Source organism: Monodon monoceros, unplaced genomic scaffold (assembly GCF_005190385.1).
Source record: "Monodon monoceros isolate NGI ecotype Baffin Bay Population unplaced genomic scaffold, NGI_Narwhal_1 Super_Scaffold_6, whole genome shotgun sequence".
NCBI classification, from domain to species: domain Eukaryota; kingdom Metazoa; phylum Chordata; class Mammalia; order Artiodactyla; family Monodontidae; genus Monodon; species Monodon monoceros.
This window is the reverse complement of record NW_021703783.1, coordinates 25005716-25023971: the sequence shown is the minus strand read 5'-3', so window position 1 is coordinate 25023971 and position 18256 is coordinate 25005716. Positions and strand designations below refer to the sequence as shown.

At 36.6% G+C, this 18256-nt stretch overlaps 1 protein-coding gene and 1 non-coding gene across 11 annotated transcripts in view; one reads left to right on the top strand and one right to left on the bottom strand.

Annotated features, from left to right (window-relative positions):
- Window positions 1-18256, top strand: part of CAPRIN2 (caprin family member 2) — a 41961-nt gene that overhangs the window by 15253 nt on the left and 8452 nt on the right. For 5 of the 10 annotated variants that reach the window (XM_029206016.1, XM_029206022.1, XM_029206015.1 and 2 more), the window contains exons 5-14: window positions 705-943; window positions 2196-2278; window positions 4316-4483; window positions 5430-5473; window positions 6367-7044; window positions 9530-9652; window positions 11080-11161; window positions 12203-12258; window positions 15266-15370; window positions 16661-16807. In XM_029206016.1, the coding sequence (XP_029061849.1) occupies window positions 705-943; window positions 2196-2278; window positions 4316-4483; window positions 5430-5473; window positions 6367-7044; window positions 9530-9652; window positions 11080-11161; window positions 12203-12258; window positions 15266-15370; window positions 16661-16807 (1725 nt within the window). The remainder of the gene's footprint in view (window positions 1-704; window positions 944-2195; window positions 2279-4315; window positions 4484-5429; window positions 5474-6366; window positions 7045-9529; window positions 9653-11079; window positions 11162-12202; window positions 12259-15265; window positions 15371-16660; window positions 16808-18256) is intronic. The other 5 variants (XM_029206017.1, XM_029206025.1, XM_029206024.1 and 2 more) reach the window with 3 other exon arrangements.
- On the bottom strand, window positions 13479-13582 carry LOC114886329. Its single transcript, XR_003791331.1, has one exon. It is a non-coding gene; the product is annotated as a U6 spliceosomal RNA (small nuclear RNA).

Here is an 18256-nt window from a genome sequence, read left to right as displayed (position 1 = left end):
CACACACACACACACACACACACACACACACACACACACACACACACGCATTTGAGGGAAAACTTACATTCCACTAATTCTCCATGTGTGTTTCCATGACAAACTATTATGAAAATCTCTCTCAATTTTGCTTAAAAGAACCCCTGTTTGCTATGGCTGTTTTTTTGGCATTACATTTGTAAGACATTTTATTTCTGTTTGGTTTTCAGTTCCTTATGCTTTAAGCAGTCTTCTTTGGTTGGTTGAAAATCAACCATTTTAAATACTCTTCCCCTGGAACATAAGATTTAAAAAAAACCCCAAACTAAACTGAAGCATTTTCTTAAAATATTTAGCCTAAAAAGGCTTGGTATACATAATGTGGAAAAGTAAAACCTTATGATTAATATAGACATTAACGATAGGTACTTTGCTTCTCATCATGGTGATAGTAGAGGTACTAGGTTCAGCCTGGGGTTGGGAGTCACATATCTGGACTTCTTTAGCTTTGGTTAGCTGAGACAAACCAGCTAAGTACTCGGTGACTAATTTAGCTCAAAAAGCAAGCAGGCGGTTAAATGACCTTGTCAGTTTCACAGTCAGTGTTACATATTTGAGATTTATCATCTAATCTCAACTCTTTGGGATTGGACTTTTGTAGACGAATGGATTGCTAGTATGGGTTGTGGAGAGTTGTCAGCCTTAATTAGCGTTTGTTTTAACAGCTGCTTAAAGCGCAGAAGAAAGCCCAGAGAAGAGAGCACATGCTAAAACTTGAGGCTGAGAAGAAAAAGCTTCGCACTATACTTCAAGTTCAGTATGTATTACAGAACTTGATGCAGGAACATGTACAGAAAGACTTCAAAGGGGGCTTGAATGGTGCAGTGTATTTGCCTTTAAAAGAACTTGACTACCTCATTAAATTTTCAAAATTGACCTGTCCTGAAAGAAATGAAAGTCTGAGGTAAGTTAATGAAAATATTTTCCTGAAACAGGATACATAACACTTTAGTCTAGCTTTTCAGCATGTATATATGTATATGTATGTGTGTATGTGTATATATATATATTCAGCTTTGGAAACGTTGGCCTGCCCAGACTCACGAGGTTGATAGCCTGTCTACTAAGAAAGTGAATTTGAATGATCTCATTAACCTGCTTCTTTATTGTAACACTGATTTTTAAAATGTCTGATCAAGTTTTAACCTTGTATAGGTATTAACCATAATACTAATTATATATATTCTTTAAAATTTTTTGTAATTATATCAGGCTGTTGTGTTACCTGAGAGTCTTTGCCTCCTTACTACTGCTGTACTTAAGTGGAGGTGAATAAAATTTAACTTGATTAGTATCACTAAACTGTCAAAGTAAGAATTATTGAGTGTTCTCCTTAGGCTGTGAGTAAATACTGAGAAACAAATCGAATAATTTAAAATATAAAACCAGCAAATTGAGGCAACCCAATTTTTTTCTCCTACAGTATCTATTTACTGTTTTTGCTTAGATGGAGTAAATCAGCTAATGAGCAGAAGCTGTATGCTTTTGGTTTGTTAGATACAGGTTGTTTCAATGCTGGGTCTGTTAGCCATGCAAAAGCAGTTAGATTTCAACTGCTTTAGAAATTAGCCCTATCAGTGCAGGAAGAAACCTGATAAAACTCTTAATTACCTATATATAGCCATATATATATATTTATTCCCATCCCAATAGTCTGTTCCATCATCATTACCTATTTGGATGCTTCCTTCTCTTGCTTCACTTTGGTAGATCCAAGGAACGTGGCTTACTTTAATATGTGAAATGTAAGTGAAACAATTTGAAAAATGAGCTGCTCTCTTTAAAGACAAATGCAGCTCTTAATATTTCCATTCCACTGTTTTTTTTTTTTTTTATCTAGGGCATATACTTGATAATGAAGGATACCACACTGATTGCTTTAAACTCTTTTTGGTCTATTCCTTAATAGCTGTATTTGGTAAAATCTTTATTTTAGTTGTTTTAAGGAAAAATGCTGAACATTTGAAATCCATAAATGGGTATTTAGTCATCTTTTATAAAATTTCAATTTTTCATTTCCAAAGAGTAAAAAAACACAAAATTAACATTGAATGTCTTAATTGTTGATGGGTTATATTGTATAAATTGTACTGCTCCATATATAAATATATGTGCCTCTAAAGCCACTTTGTTCTGCTGCTGCTTTTCCTTGTCAGTGTTGAAGACCAGATGGAGCAGTCATCCTTGTACTTTTGGGACCTTTTGGAAGGTAGTGAGAAAGCAGTGGTAGGAACGACATGTGAGTTTTCTCTACTCTGGACTTATGCAGTAAATACTAAACTTTACATCTAGGAGTTTAGTATGATATCGAGGGCCAAAACTGTGTCAGTCCATCAGAACTTACATGTCTGACAATACTAGATTCATTGGCAGAATGATATCTTTGTTTAGTTCTGTTAAAAGCAGCTATTGTATAATTGTACTCGCTAAAATGGAGCCTAGGGAGAGTTTTGAGGTGACGAGTCACTGTGATTTGGGAACAAGAGCTAGGGACTAGTGCTTGAGCATTTTGGGGTTCAGTTCTCTATTGTGCGTGGTAGTACCTGTTCTATTTACAAATCTTAAATCCACATATTGTTAATATCAAGGCTTATCTATCAGACCTGCTTAAGAAAATAAGAATGATTTGGCTACATAGTCTATTGAAATATTGTTGTCTATTGGTCTGGAAATGATCTGGGGAGAAAGAGTCCTTTTGGCTTCCTAGATAGGCTTTGGCCAAATGACCAAGTACAAATGTTTGGACAAGAAGTACACAGTTTTGTGTACTAGTTTAGGATAATGAAAACTCATTGGAAGCTGGTAAACATTTTTGTTACTAGTGATTGCTTCCTTTTTAAAAATATTTAAGTATGAATAACTATCTCAATTTCTAAGTCCTTTAAAGTTTAAACCACAGAAATTTATTGCTTGGCTGGAATGCAAAATGATACAAAAACTTTGGAAACTAGTTTGTTAGTTTCTTATAAAATTAAGCATGCACTTACTATATAACCAAGCAGTTACACTTCTGGTACCGGAGAGAATTGAAAACATACATTCACATGAGTACTTGTACATGAATGTTCATACCAGCTTATCATAATAGTCCCAAATTGAACACATCCCGGATGTACACCAACTGATAATTAATAAACAAAATGTGATATATTCATGCAATGGAATCTACTCAGCAATGAAAACAGGAATGAATTATTGATACTGCAACAGCATGTATGAATCTCAAAATAATTATGCTGAGTGAAAGAAGCCAGACAAAAAATGAGAACATATTGTATGATTCCATTTATATGAAATTCTAGAAAAGACATAACTAGAACGATAGCATGTCAGTGGTTGCCAGGGAGTAGAGGGAGGAGATTGATTATAAAAGGGGCATAAGGGAACTTTTTGAGTTGTTTAAAATGTTCTGTATCATGGTTATGGTGGAAGTAACATGACTGTTAACACCTGTTAAAACTGTACACTTAAAATGTGAATTTTGTAAATTATACCTCAAATTTGATTTAAAAAAAAAAAGGTCATCTGTGTGTCACAGTATTTCTGTGAAAGGAATAGTAGACCCAAATCAAGTATGAGAACTCTGCTTAATTTGGGAATTATGTTTTTAGTGGATATTAAAAATAAAATAGACTTTAGACCTATTTATGGTACAGTGACTTTAATAACATCATTTTAAGATTTTTCTTGATCATCAAATGGTGATGTGCTAGGAGTGAAATATAGCATAACTCAAGAGTAAAATCTTAATCATGGAATTTTATACTTTAAAAATTCTTTAGAGGTTGTCCAAAATAGGTTTTTCTAAAGTTTATGTTTGAGGAACTGTGTTGTTTATTTCTCATAAAGCCTAATTACTTGGGGAAGGTAGAGTAATTGCTTTTTGTGATGTCTTGGGGGCAGATGGGAGGAATCACTTTTCTCTCAGCTCAGGGAATAGATGTGTGCTTTTATAACATACTAGATAAAGTCCTTGATTGGAGTCTCTGATTTTTAGCCATTTTTCAAATGGTGGAAATGGAGGCCCAGGGAAACTTAAGTGACTTGCTAAACTTTGGGATTCTGATTTTTAAAATTTATATTGATTCAGCATGACGTAACGATGGACTGCATATTTCCTTTTCATGATACGACCAGTTCTTTGAATACCCTCAGTGTAGACTGTTATAATGACATACTACAACTAGGATAAAATTATATTACGATTTCTATTCCAAATAATTTTCCGTGAACTATTAGGCTATGTGATAACGAAGTCTTAATCACTCTTTCTTAGACAAACACATGAAAGATCTACTATCTAAATTGTTGAACTCAGGCTATTTTGAAAGTATCCCAGTTCCAAAAAATGCTAAGGAAAAAGAGGTATCATTGGAGGAAGAAATGCTAATAAAATCAGAGAAGAAAAAACAATTATCGAAGACTGAATCTGTCAAAGAGTCAGGTTTGTTGTGATCTCTGAAATTGTTTATAATGGTTGCATTTTTAACACTTAACCAAAATGAGTCAAATCATTGTAAAATGATTATTTTAATTTTATTTTCTACATGCATAGAAATCTTTACTTGCCCCAGGATAAGCCTAGGTTTAGGACACATCTCTACGCTTTACTACCATGATTTGCAGAGTCAACCTTAATAGAAACATTAGGTTATACTTTGTTACAAGAGAGTACACTGTTAAAATGAGGCATTTATGGAATTTGAATTCTTTGTTAAACTATTAAAGTTTAACTCTTTGTTAAACTATTAGGATCATTCCATTTAAAACCATTGTTTAAAATGTGAGTTATAGTACATTCCAATACTGTATAGAACAAGAATGTAAATAATCTAAGGTTAACATATTGATTTAGGAAAAAAATTGCCAAAATCAGTAAAAGAAATAATGTTTTTCAAAATTCCACTTTTCTTGGGGAAGAAATACTTTGAGTAAATGGCACCTTGGCTATTTATTGTTGAGGCTGGATTTATTTAAGAAATATTACTTCTAAGGAGGTAGTCCAAGCAGCCTTTTGGTAGCCACTAGCAAGATTCGAGTATTTCTCGTTTACCCCATGGCACCAGAGCTATAAATCCAACTTGAAAGAAGCTGTGTTTGTGGGTAAGAGGAGATAGTCCTATTTTCAGTCGGAAATCAGTTTTTAACTACAACGTGACTTCAGAAAAGTGTCTTATATAAGCAGAGCTACTAGCTTCAACTAGCCTCAGACCACATGCTTTTGACCAGCACCCAATAGTGAGAATTACTCCTGCCCTGAATGTACTTAATTGCACTATCCTTTTTCTGTTACTATTCTGAAATTTGTTGCTGGGATGAATTACAGTGTAATCAGTCTAAAAACTTGTAGTTTACCTAGTGCTTATTCAATATTCCTTTTACCTTCTCAGAGTCTCTTATGGAACTTGCACAGCCAGAGATACAACCACAAGAGGTAAGGTACCGAAAGGTAATTTTCAGTCAATTGTGTTTTTCGAGACTTTTGTATATTGTTGTGGTTAGGAGCTGAGGCTTTGGAGCTAGACTGCTTAAGCTTGTCTGCAGCTTATTAGCTTAATGACTTTGGGCAAGATATATAGCCCAGCTGTGTCTGTTATCCTCCTACATAAAATGGGGATAATAACAATGCCTGCCTCATATGGTTATTGTGAGGTTTGAAGGTTAAATCTGAATTACTTACAATTTGGCCTGGCACGCAGAACGGCTCAAGTGTTAGCTGGTGGTGATGGTGGTTTTGGTCCCTGTATAGGAATTTGAAGATGGGTGGGATTTTGCTCTTTCCAGAATTTACTCATATTGGCAATAGAAGAGGGCATTTGTTCTCTTTCTGAAGTGACATCGGAATTCATGGAAGCCGAAAAGAATGGAAGAAGCAAAATCACAGTATGATTGATATATAATGGGAATAAAGAAAAGGCTGGTAATTCAGGAAACATAAGGCTTCAGTGTAAAGAGTAGGACTTTGTGTAGTTGAACTACCCTCTGCCTTAACTTGAAGGGAGTCAGGTGGTCCTGAGCCTGGCAGAGGCAGAGTAACCTTGGTAAAAGAGCCTGAGTCAAGCAAATGTGGCACCACGGTGTGCACTGCTTACCAGTCTTAGGTGAATCAAATATAGGTTGCTATTTCTGAAGTATACTCTTGAAGTTTGTCTTTCTGTTAATTGAGGGGAAAGGAATGGACATAAAAGTAGAATACTCTTTTCAAGTAGGATAAGGTCAGAAGTTTCCTGTTAGCACAGTGGCTCACACCAGTGGACATAGGGGTTCAGTATTCCCTTCAAGGTCTTCTACAGACTGTGACTTGAGCACATTTTCCCTGTGGTTTAGTTTCTTAACAGACGCTACATGACAGAAGTAGATTATTCAAGTAAACAAGATGAAGAGCAATCTTGGGAAGCAGATTATGCTAGAAAACCAAATCTCCCCAAATGTTGGGATGTGCTTACCGAACCAGATGGTCAGGAGAAGAAACAGGAATCCTTCAAGTCCTGGGAGTCTTCCGTGAAGCACCAGGAGGTATCAAAGCCTGCAGTTTCCTTAGAACAGAGGAGACAAGAGATTCCAAAACTCAGGTCCACTCTGCAGGAAGAGCAGAAGAAGCAGGATGTCTCGAAAACCAAGGCAACTCCTAGCCAGTGGAAGCAAGAAGCTCTTAAATCCAAAGTGGGATACATTCAAGAGGAACAGAAGAAGCAGGAGACACCAAAGCCTTGGCCAATTCAGCTGCAGAAAGAACAGGATCCAAAGAAGCAAACTCCAAAGTCTTGGACACCTTCTGTGCAGAGTGAACAGGACATCACCAAGTCATGGACCACTCCCACGTGTGAAGAACAGGATTCAAGACCGCCAGAGACTCCAAAATCCTGGGAAAACAATGTTGAGAGTCAAAAACACCCTTTAACACCACAATCACAGATTTCTCCAAAGTCCTGGGGGGTAGCTACAGCAAGCCTCATACCAAATGACCAGCTGCTGCCCAGGAAGTTTAATACAGAACCCAAAGATGTGAGTTGATTTGTATCGGTTTGTTCCTATCAATGTAGGCATAAATAGAGATTTGTGGTAGTGATAATTTAAAAGTTCTCTTTAGGAAAAGATCAGTAAAACCCATGTTTAATTAATGTGTTAAGTATTTCACTTAGCTCTTTAATGCATAATTTGTTTTCCCTAGAAAATTGGAAGCAGATTTAATCTGTCATTTGCGCCTAACCTGAAGTGAAATTTCCACAATTAGAAAATATTGTTTTAGTGCTCAAATTTTAATGACATGATATAACATCAAAATAGTGGATAGTTCAGAAAAAACCATGATGTTGAAGAAGTGAGAAACGTAAATGCGTGTCAAAAGGCAGGAGACCTTTTTCTGACAAGTTACATTTTTCTGTATTCTCTTCCTTCTCTTTCACTTATAGTCACTCAAATTAGGCTGTCCTCTTTGAAGAAGGTACAGATGGTCAGGAGAAGAAACAGGAATCTTTCATGTCCTGTTTCAGAAGAAGCAGTAGTTGGGGAAGGATCTGAATTAGTTATCTATTTCTGTTTCAGAAGAATTTTCTGCAGATGAAAAGTATAGCCATTAAATATTCTGTAATTAGGTTTTGGAGTATGAGATTTAGTTCAAATATAAGGCCTCATTCTGCTAATGATAAATAACCCATGTCAGTAAGATAAGAAGCCTTATAATGAATAATCTTGGATACGATGCTAGTTAGTGTCTTTTATTAAAGTATAAGTTATTTACCACTGTTTCATTGCAGACTTGTTGAAGACTTGTTACCACCTTGTTGGCTAAGAAATGTGAACTTGCTACCCTCCCAGTGTTCTCCATATACATCTAGTAGTGTTGCTGTACTTCCACACCATTTTAGCCAAAGGCATGCCCGGAAATCTTTGGTCCTCTAACAGTTTGAAAAACATTTTGCTAAGGACCTACTTTATTGCACAGGGAACTATACTAAATATTTTGTAATAACCTATAAGGGAAAAGACTCTGAAAAAGAATACACACACACACACAAAACTGAATCACTGTGATGTACACCTGAAATTAACACGATATTGTAAATCAACTATACTTTAATTAAAAAAGGTGGGGGGAGAAAAACATTTTGCTTAGGGAATTCAAAGCATTGCATTTTATAAATTACCCCCGCCTCAATTCTACCTTATGGGAAGAGAATTTTAGAATTATTTGTCTCCTTTTATTTTCCTTTCTTCCTCTTTAAGTGGTAATATAATTATAGCTCCTTCCTGACCCTGCAGAAGATTGATAGCCTTTTTCATTAACTAGATATCATATGACAGTAATTGTAATATAGCAACTATTTTGAGAGATTTATATCTAAAAACCCAATTTAATACCTCAATAAAGCTGTTTAAAAAACCGCAATTAAAAATTCCACTAGATATAGCAGTGCTGAACCTTTACCGTACCAGAATATTGATACCATGCTGTTTGCTGAATAGTATTTAAAATTAAGCGTGTTTAATTGGAAAGGTCAAAACTCATTTAATGTGCTTTATGGCACAGACATCATTATATTGAAGTTACAGGGTCTCTCAGTGACTGAGAGGACGCTTCTCTGTATAGTAGAGTATTTTCCTCTATCTGTATTGAAATCTCAGCTGTTTGGAACATGACCAAGTACTGTCAAGGGCAAAATAGAGTTCAAAGCCAAAAGACTAGGTAACATGAAATAAATCACTAAAGTTCATACTTTTCTCTTAAAAGAGCCTTTCATATATTCCCTTAGGGTCTATTAACAGTTATTTTATGACACTGTTGACAGTTTAGCTATGTGACTCCCCAGTGAATTAGAAGGTGGAGAAGAGGAGCTGGTAGGGACAGGCTTGCTGATACCTGTAAGAAATAACCATAAACATGAGGTCTATTTCAGGGTATTCAGCAATCTTAAGAAATTTAGCAGGAGGGCGAACCACCTTCTAAACATCAGTAGCCCCCTCCCGCACAAAGTATACCTACTGTATAACAGAATATAATAGTATATTTCCTCAACTCTAGGATATATATGTATGTGCTTTTACATCTTACTGTTTCTGAAATCAGATATGTGTTAAAAATGGGATGTATATTTAATGTGGAGGTAGTAATTTTTTTCCCTGGGGGAAAAAATCATTGATGTGTTTTATATTATAGTCAGTGGCATCTTATCATAGAGGACACAGGGTAACTGATGTCCATAATGAGAGAACTTCTACAAAGGAAGTTCTGTTGCTCTGGGCCTTCCCTTTAAAAGGATGATGTTTAGAAACATTTCCCATTAAAGTTGTTCTGAAGGAGGAAACATGAAAAGTTTGCTTAAATTACTTAGAAAATGCATTTATGTGGAAATTCTTTACCTGAGATAAATCTATAAATGAGCACTGCTATGTGTTTTGATTACATTAAGATGTAGTGATAAGCTTAGTTTCCTGAATTAGGCTTTTGAATTTGAATTTCACTCTTATACATTATGGGTTTATCTTATAGGTGCCTAAGCCTATGCATCAGCCTGTAGGTTCTTCCTCTACCCTTCCAAAGGATCCAGTATTGAGGAAAGAAAAACTGCAGGACCTGATGACCCAGATTCAAGGAACTTGTAACTTTATGCAAGTATGAGTCATTATTAAGTGAATCTTAAATGATAGTCATGGGGCTGCTAGCTTCTGATGTGAAGCGTTAAATGAAGTTGTTAAGAGCATAGATTCTGGTGTCCAGAATGAGTACAAATCTCGGTTCTGCCACTTCCTAGCTCTGAGAATTCAGGCAAGTTACTTAACTCTCTGCCTCAGTTTCTTTTTTGAAAAAATGATAATAGTTCCTACTCCTGTTTGTTGTGAGTACTAAAATGAATTAAACATGTAAGAAGCTTAAAGTGCTCAAATGATATTGCTGCTGTTGTGTGTAGATAATCATAAGACATTCATTATGACACGTGCTCAATTGTGTCATACAGACTCTTACAGAATTTCAGAATAGTATGGTATTACTGAGGGATGAAGTAGGCAAATAAGAGATTTTTGTGTAGTAAAAAGATTTTGAGCTTTGGAATTAGACCTGCATTTAAATCCACTTCTACCAGTTACCGGTTGTGTAATCTGTGGCAAGTTATTTAACCTCCAACCTTCTGCTTATTTGTAAAGTGAGGGAATTGCATACCTCTTCAGATTATTTGATAAATAAAAGCCCTAAAACGATCACTGTAAGTATATAAGTTAAGTACTCAAAACATTGGAAATATTTTTAGGATAACCAGGATAGGCAGATGGGAGAAGAGAATGCCTTCTTGTCATGAAAGTCTCTAAGAGCATGAGTTAGTTTAGTGGTTGGGATAAAATAATTTGACCCTCTCATTGGTTATAATAAAAATGAGGGCTCAGTCTACACTAGGATTAACGTTTAAGACTTCAAGTCAGGAGTTTTCTTTTCCTCATTTGGCCTTAGAATTACTATTGGAGTTTTAACACTTGACACAGTCTTTTTTTTTTAATTAATTAATTAATTTTTGGCTGCATTGAGTGTTCGTTGCTGCACGCGGGCTTTCTAGTTGTGGCGAGCAGGGGCTACTCTTTGTTGTGGTGCGCAGGCTTCTCATTGCAGTGGCTTCTCTTGTTGTGGAGCATGGGCTCTAGGCACGTGGGCTTCAGTAGTTGCAGCATGCGGGCTCAGTAGTTGTGGCTCGCGGGCTCTAGAGCACAGGCTCAGTAGTTGTGGTGCACGGGCTTAGTTGCCCCATGGCATGTGGGATCTTCCTGGACCAGGGCTTGAACCCGCGTCCCCTGTGTTGGCTGGCAGATTCCTAATGACTGCACGACCAGGGAAGCCCCTGACACAGTTTTAAGGTTTGACAGTTACTTTAGATTTCGCTTTTAATTCTGTTTCTTCTCCTATAAAGACTAAGTTATTAACATCTTGAGATGGTTATTAGCTAGATTCCTATAGCTAATAAGCAGTTGACATCATAAATAATTTAATGGTAATAGCTTTACCAACAAATGATAATCTTTGTTTTCACTTATTATTTAAACTCTTGTCTTTAGGAATCTATTCTGGATTTTGACAAACCTCCAAGTGCAATTCCATCATCACAGCCGCCTTCGGCTACTCCAGGTAGCCCAGTAGGTATGTCCTCATTCTTAAGACTTGTTAGACCTACAGCTGTTTTTCCAATTACTTCTTTTACATATAATTTTACTCTAGATTATCTTAAGGTTAAACTATGTCTGTGTGTTAATTTTTTCTAAATGTGTACATATGTTATCAGAGTTACATACGGGTAAATTACCATGAGGATGTTAGTGTACTTAACTGACCAGTTTGCATTTTAGAGAAGGTCTCCAGATAGGTGAATGGAAGTACATAATATTAGTTGTCTTTGCTACTTTTTATATTCTTCTTGGAGTGAATTCTGACTAGAACCTGCTTGACTTCTTTCAACTCGGTATGTCTAGTGTGGAGGCTTTTGGATCCTAACTATGAGTGAAATTACATCAGTGGTATTTAGTGCACAGGTTAACACAGTAACTAATGATGCAGCCCAGATCTGAATCTGGTCTGATGCTTCAGACTTTAGGCTTTTTGTTCTACACTAGTTTATCTCAGAGGTGGAATGACATAATCAAAGCCATAGTTCAGCTGCAGTGAGCAGTAGACACCAACCAGAAGACTGGTCCAGTAATTCCTGGGTAGGGTAAGGAGAAGGAAGAGAAAGTACTTAACAAAAGTGATAGAGATTAATAAGAAGAAACCAAACTGAAGCTATGTAACTGAAAAGTATATTTAATTTTACATGATCAAAGAGAAAAAAAAACAAGAGCCAGATGACCCCTGCACTTGTAACTTAAAGTGTTATCAGCTAATTACTGCTCATGATAGCTCAGGTTTTGTCATCCAGATTACAATTACCAGTTTTCTAAAAGTCATAGTTCTTTTCTTTTGGAAGCCTTGAAATACTGCTTTTGTCCATTGATGAAACTAGTATCCTTTTCTTCTGTAATCCTCTCTGACTCTTTTTAGAGCTCTACTACAATAGAAAGGACTTGAGAGCTAGTTCTGCCAGATACTGCTTTGTTTTATGAAGTATAAACTTTAGTTTCCACCCAGTTGGTATGCATAAACTTTTCTCCTCCCTCAGTAGTTTACTGTTGATTTCACTCTCTGCAGCATCTACAGAACAAAATCTATCCAATCAAAGTGATTTTCTTCAAGAGCCATTACAGGTAACTTTTCCAGACTGATCTTTCATTTACTCTTCTTTGCTATTCAGGGAGGAAACTCTTGCTTTGGCAAGAATGATCAGACTCGCTGATTCTAATATACCTAATGAAATTATTGAAAATGTTCTAAGGGTATCTAGTTTTTTAGATTAAGTACAGCTGGTTCTCAAAAGATTCCCTAATAAACATGGGGAAGTCATCTGTTATAACAGAGGAGGTTAACTGATGTTAGTAAGGAAAGAGTAAGCCTGAAGAATTCGGAGGTACTTTGGGAATCTTACTTTGCTGTTGAGCTACCTAAGTCACTTAGTATATTGGCAGAGTAAAGGGTGTAAAGAAAGAAACTAATTTTGCTTAACTCATGGTTAGCCAGTCCCACCCGCCTACATATATCTAACATTCTGATGAACTAATTTTCACAGAACACACTTAGAGTTATAAAGGGACCAGATCATTGAGATCTGTAAATGCCACATTGCATTTCCATCAATAGTAAGTTCAAGATTTGCTAGTTTTCTGGTCATTACTTTAAAAAAATTTTTTTTCCTCAGGATCCCTCTGAAAACCTTATGGCAATTTTCTAGACAGCAACTGCTTTGACAGTAGGTTAAATATTTTGATCAGGTGGTTCAGCAGTTGTTGCCTTCCCTTCCAAAAACTCATGAGTAAATACCATTTGTTTACAGTGGTTTATATTTAGTTTAAGATGTAGCTCGGTTTTCAAAATGTGTTTGTTAAGCAGGGTCCCTCACCCCAGTCACTGCTTTAACTAAAGAATTCCATGTTATCTGGTCTAGCTATTAGGTTCTTTATGAGGCTTTCAAGTGACAAGTTAAGATTTTTTTTTGGCGGTACGCGGGCCTCTCACTGTTGTGGAGGCGGTACCGGGCCTCCACTGTTGTGGAGCACAGGCTCCGGATGCGCAGGCTCAGCGGCCGTGGCTCACGGGCCCGGCCGCTCCGCGGCATGTGGGATCTTCCCGGACCGGGACACGAATCTGTGTCCCCTGCGTCGGCAGGTGGACTCTCAACCACTGCGCCACCAGGGAAGCCCTAAGATTTTTCTTCATAAACCAATAGTCTGGTAGCTCTCAGGGCATGCCTGTGGGATGGCTACATCAGAATAACTTGGTCACTTTAATAAAAGTACATACAGTTGACCCTTGAACAGTATGCATTTGAACTGCTCGGGTCCACTTATACATGGGTTTTTTCCACTAAATTCGTAGAGTACTACGCTTCACGAATTTGCGTGTCATCCTTGCGCAGGGGCCGTGCTAATCTCTGTATCGTTCCAATTTTAGTATATGTGCTGCCGAAGTGAGCACTAAATACATAGAGTACTACGGAACTGAGGTTGGTTTAATCCGAAGTTGCGGAACCACGGGTATGAAGGGTCAACTATGGGACCTGAGCATCTGCGAATTTTGGTATCCATAGTGGGTCTTGGAGCCAATTCCCTGTGGATACTGAGGGATGACTGTGTTGTTAGATACCACCTTAGACCTATAGGGTCAGAGTTTCCAGGGGTGTCGTCTAGTCATCTGTATTTTTACTCTGCTCCCTGGGTGAATCTGCACATCCATTTTTTGGAACCGCTGGCCTCAAACATCATGCTTACTCAGCAGTACTTAAAACGAACTCCAGCCAGTCTTCTTAAAGAGCAATAATTTGGAAGCAAGAACTGCCGTAACTTCTAAATAAATACTAATGTAAAGAATGTTTCTTCATCTTTTTTGTTAAGTTAACGTTTTAACTAAAATTCAAAGTCTTTTAAAGCTTAACTATCAAGTGGGCCAAGTTGCCTTAACTTAGTATCTTTGAATTTTTCTTTGGCAATAGAGTTAGTTACGTCCCCACAATAGCCAGTCTCACTTATTTTGGGTGGTTGTCTCATTGTTTTAATGAGAGGACCAGAAGAAAGGCCTACTTTTAGAAACACTACCATTTTATAATAATTCTAATAGTTTGGTCAGATCTAAAATATATCTATTTATTTAGGTACATTAAATGCTCTAAAGGATTTCAACATTTTCTCCATAAGACCTTTTAAAGGTCTTCCATGAGGCTTTTTAGAACTTGGTCCCCATCTCCTTATCAAGAAGTGGCATATCATGATGAACCCTTCTAGAAGGTCACTGAAAGGTTCTGATATTTGGTTACCATTAATTAGTTTCTATTTAACCCATTTTATTAGTTGGGCTTCTGAGAACCACACTGAAACATTTAGATAAAAGGAGTGGATTCACCGACACTTCAGACCTTGCCATTGCAAGAATTTTATGGATCTCTGTTATGTTGTAGTACCTGTTGTGCCATAGCATTCCTTCCTAGCTACTCTTAGTTTTTAATTGGTTACAGTTGTCACAGCATTAGTTCCTACTGTGCTTTCTCCCAATTTGTATTTTATACATATTAGTTTTAATTTTTCTTAGAATATTGGTGCTATTGTGATTTATATAGAGCTTATCCTTTCTATTTATACTTCTGCCGACTTCTTTAAGACACTGAGAGCACTTAGAGTAAAAGCATAGTTGTCATGATCCCTGGCAGGCCCGTGCCTGGAGCATTAATGTACCCTGGGCTCATCTCCCATGGAACTGCTATTGAGAGCCTGATAGAAAATCTGACCCCAGATTTCCAGGGCCAAGAGTCTTGATAAATGAGGATGGGATTAGATGTGTAGCTCTGGTGACTAGGCCTGGAAAGGCAATGTAGCTGACTGCTTGGGTTTGAATCTTAGCTCTTCTGCTTAATTTTAGTGTGACCTTGGGTAAATTACTTAACTTTCTTTGCTTCTGCCTGATTATGAATAAAATGGGAATAGTTGTACCTATTGCACAGGGTTATTGTTAGGATTAAATATATTAATATGTGTTAAAAGTGTTTAGCATACCATTTGGCACGAGTGACTGCTCAATGAGAGTAATGTGTTAGGAAGCCCAGGGCCCAAGAAATATAAAGTGAACAAAATGTGCCTTTTACAATGTTTTATATCTTCCTATATTTAGGCTGCTTCTTCTCCAGTTACTTGTAGCTCAAATGCTTGCTTGGTTACTACCGATCAGGCCTCTTCAGGATCTGAAACAGAGTTTATGACCTCAGAGACTCCTGAGGTAATAAGAGACCCATTGTCTTAATTTCTTTTCTGTCTTAAAGAATAGCAGAACCAGTTTATTGTATGAATTACAGGCATAATCAGTTTAATGATTTAACATTTATACCTTACTAATGTTTGCTTTCTATAGATGTTGTAGTCCTGGAACTTATACAGGTAACTTTAACTTTATTGTGACCTTACCATATAAATGGACTTAATAGTGTATTGCCTTTTCAGATAAAATAAATATGTCCAAATTGCTAGTGTCAAAAAAAATGAAAATTTCTAGGTAAGGGTAGGGTTAGTTCAGGTTTCTCACTATATTCATATTGAAGGACTCCTTAGGAGAAAAATCGTTTTATCCATGTAACAGAAGACTCAATAACTTTATACTTTTAATATTAGCACTGACTCAATTGGAATGAGTTACATTCTCTTTTTGCCTAAGTTTGTCAAAGTATTTTGACAGTATTACGTTTTTCCTCTCAATTCTCAAGTGAAAGTTTTAGCTGTGTTTGAGCAAATCCTTGAGATAGATTATAGCAAGATAGGATGAGTTTTTGGATTAATTTAGCAATTCTTAGGTTTTATTATTTTTTGGTTAACTATTATGAGAATTTGTGTTCATTGTATAAGAAAATAAAGGTAAGCATTAGTTTTTATGGTGTTGACTTGGTCTAAATTAAAATTACTTGGTTCCTTATTTTAAGAAGAGGAAGTGTTTGCCACCTAGTGAGTCACAGCTGTCTGCTTCAAAATCTCATTGGTATTGGTTTTTTCATATCTTTTAAAGCATTTGGCTTTATAATCTATTATATTAAGGACTTGCTTATTCCCTTAGTTAAGATTAGCTCAGGTTTGGTTTTCTTTTTTTAGGCAGCTGACTGAGGAATCCACTAATAAGACTTTAAAACAGAGAAAAATTAACACTGACTAAGTAACTAACCCAAGGTTTTTCTTAAGCCTAATTCTTCTGTATAAATTTGGAATAATACTAGATTCCGAACTGGAAAATACCATTACAGGGTTTGAAAAGGACTAGGAACTCATAAAAAGTTCAGCCCCTCGTCTGTTAGACTGCTTAATAGTAAGATTCTCACTTAGTCAGCAAGCCGTGCAAAGCAAATGCTAGTGTGCATCCTCAGCAATTGAGATTTGAAATTGTAAGCAAAGCTATTCTTCTGCATTCCTGTGTCCAAATGTCGTCCTATAGGACTTGCTGACGTATGCCAGTCTGGGGTTTAGTGTAAGTTAACTGTTTATTGTATGGCAGGTGATTGGCTGATACTGCATTTCTCCTTCCTAGGCAGCAGTTCCCCCAAGCAAGAAACCGTCTTCACTAGCTTCTCCAAATCCTCCCATGTCAAAGGGCTCTGAACAGGGCTTCCAGTCACCTCCAGCAAGTAGTAGTTCAGTAACCATTAACACAGCACCCTTTCAAGCCATGCAGACAGTGAGTATGAAACGTGAATGATGATTGCAGTTCATTATTCCTGTTAAAAAGCTATTGTTTCTCTTACATCTCTTACATTAGGTACTATGTGAAAAAATTTGCCTTTTCTATTACTCTTTTTTGGGCTGGTAGAATTTGCATTTGTCCAATGGAAATATTGTTTGTGTGGGAAGAGTATTAAATCCAAAGCCTCAATAATTTTGAATGGAAATTTTATCAGGGCATTTTCCCCTCTGAAAATTAGTGGCAGGGAAAGCTGAGGACCCATATTAAATAAATGAAATGTGAGTGAGAAACATAATTTTCTGTAAATAGCTTAATAATACTAACCATTACTAATATCACAGTAGTAATGTTCCATGGCATCAATAACCTGAAATACAGGACACATACTTGTGTGTTCTATCACTGTTGAAACTTTCATTTGATTTCATCTTCATCTCATCTGGGTTTTGGAGAATTGTTCAGATTTCTATGGTATTTTGAATTACATATTCCGCTACAAATTGTAGTTTAAAACTTTTTGAGGTGATATTTCAACTAGGTTTGTATGTTTATTCTCTAAACATAGAATAAGTATAAAACTTTTCTTTAGAAAAAAGCAAAAAGTCTTAGCCAATAAGTACCTTTCCTGATGGTGCTTAATGTCCCACTCCAGGTACTTTCGTGTGATGGTGGTGGGATGGGGCCAGTGGAGTTGGTAGTGGAAAGCAGGCACAATGCAGGGAGATGGTCTGGTGAATTCACACCCCTGAATTCACTAATCTTATTACTTCCTGCTTGGTCACGTAGCACAGCTTTGTGTCCTTGCTTTCCCTCTATCCCTGTCAATCCATCCTACACAGTATTGCCACATTGGTTTTACTAACTTTTTCTTATTCCTAATGAAAAGCAAATATTGGTCCATTATAGAATGAAATTGAAAGTCCTTTGCCTGACACTCAGTAACTTTTGAAGTCTGGTATAACTTGCCAGACTAGTCCCCTGGGCTTGCCTTGTACACTCTTGTCACAATACCTTTTTTTGTGTGGTGTGTGTTTTAAGATTTTTAATTTTAATTTGAAATGAAATACAATTATTCATTCAACAAATTGGAAAATATTAAAACAGTTGACATTATCTAGAGTGGGGAAAGAAATAAGAAAGTTTTATACACTGCTGATGTGACAGTAAATCATCACTACCTTTTAGGAAAGGCACTTCCTGTTAAAATTTTTTAAAAAGGGGGCATAAAGCCATGACAGAAGTTTCACCTTGAGGAATCCATACTACAGGAACAAAGGGATTAGTAGCTAAGGATATGCTTCAGTAGCTGAAGATATGTTGTATATAACGGCACTAGAAGGCAATCGCAACAAAACCAATCTGAATTGGAGACCATCTGAACGTCTGTTAACTGGGAAATGATTGACTAAATTATGGTATTTCCAATTCTATGGTTCATTCATT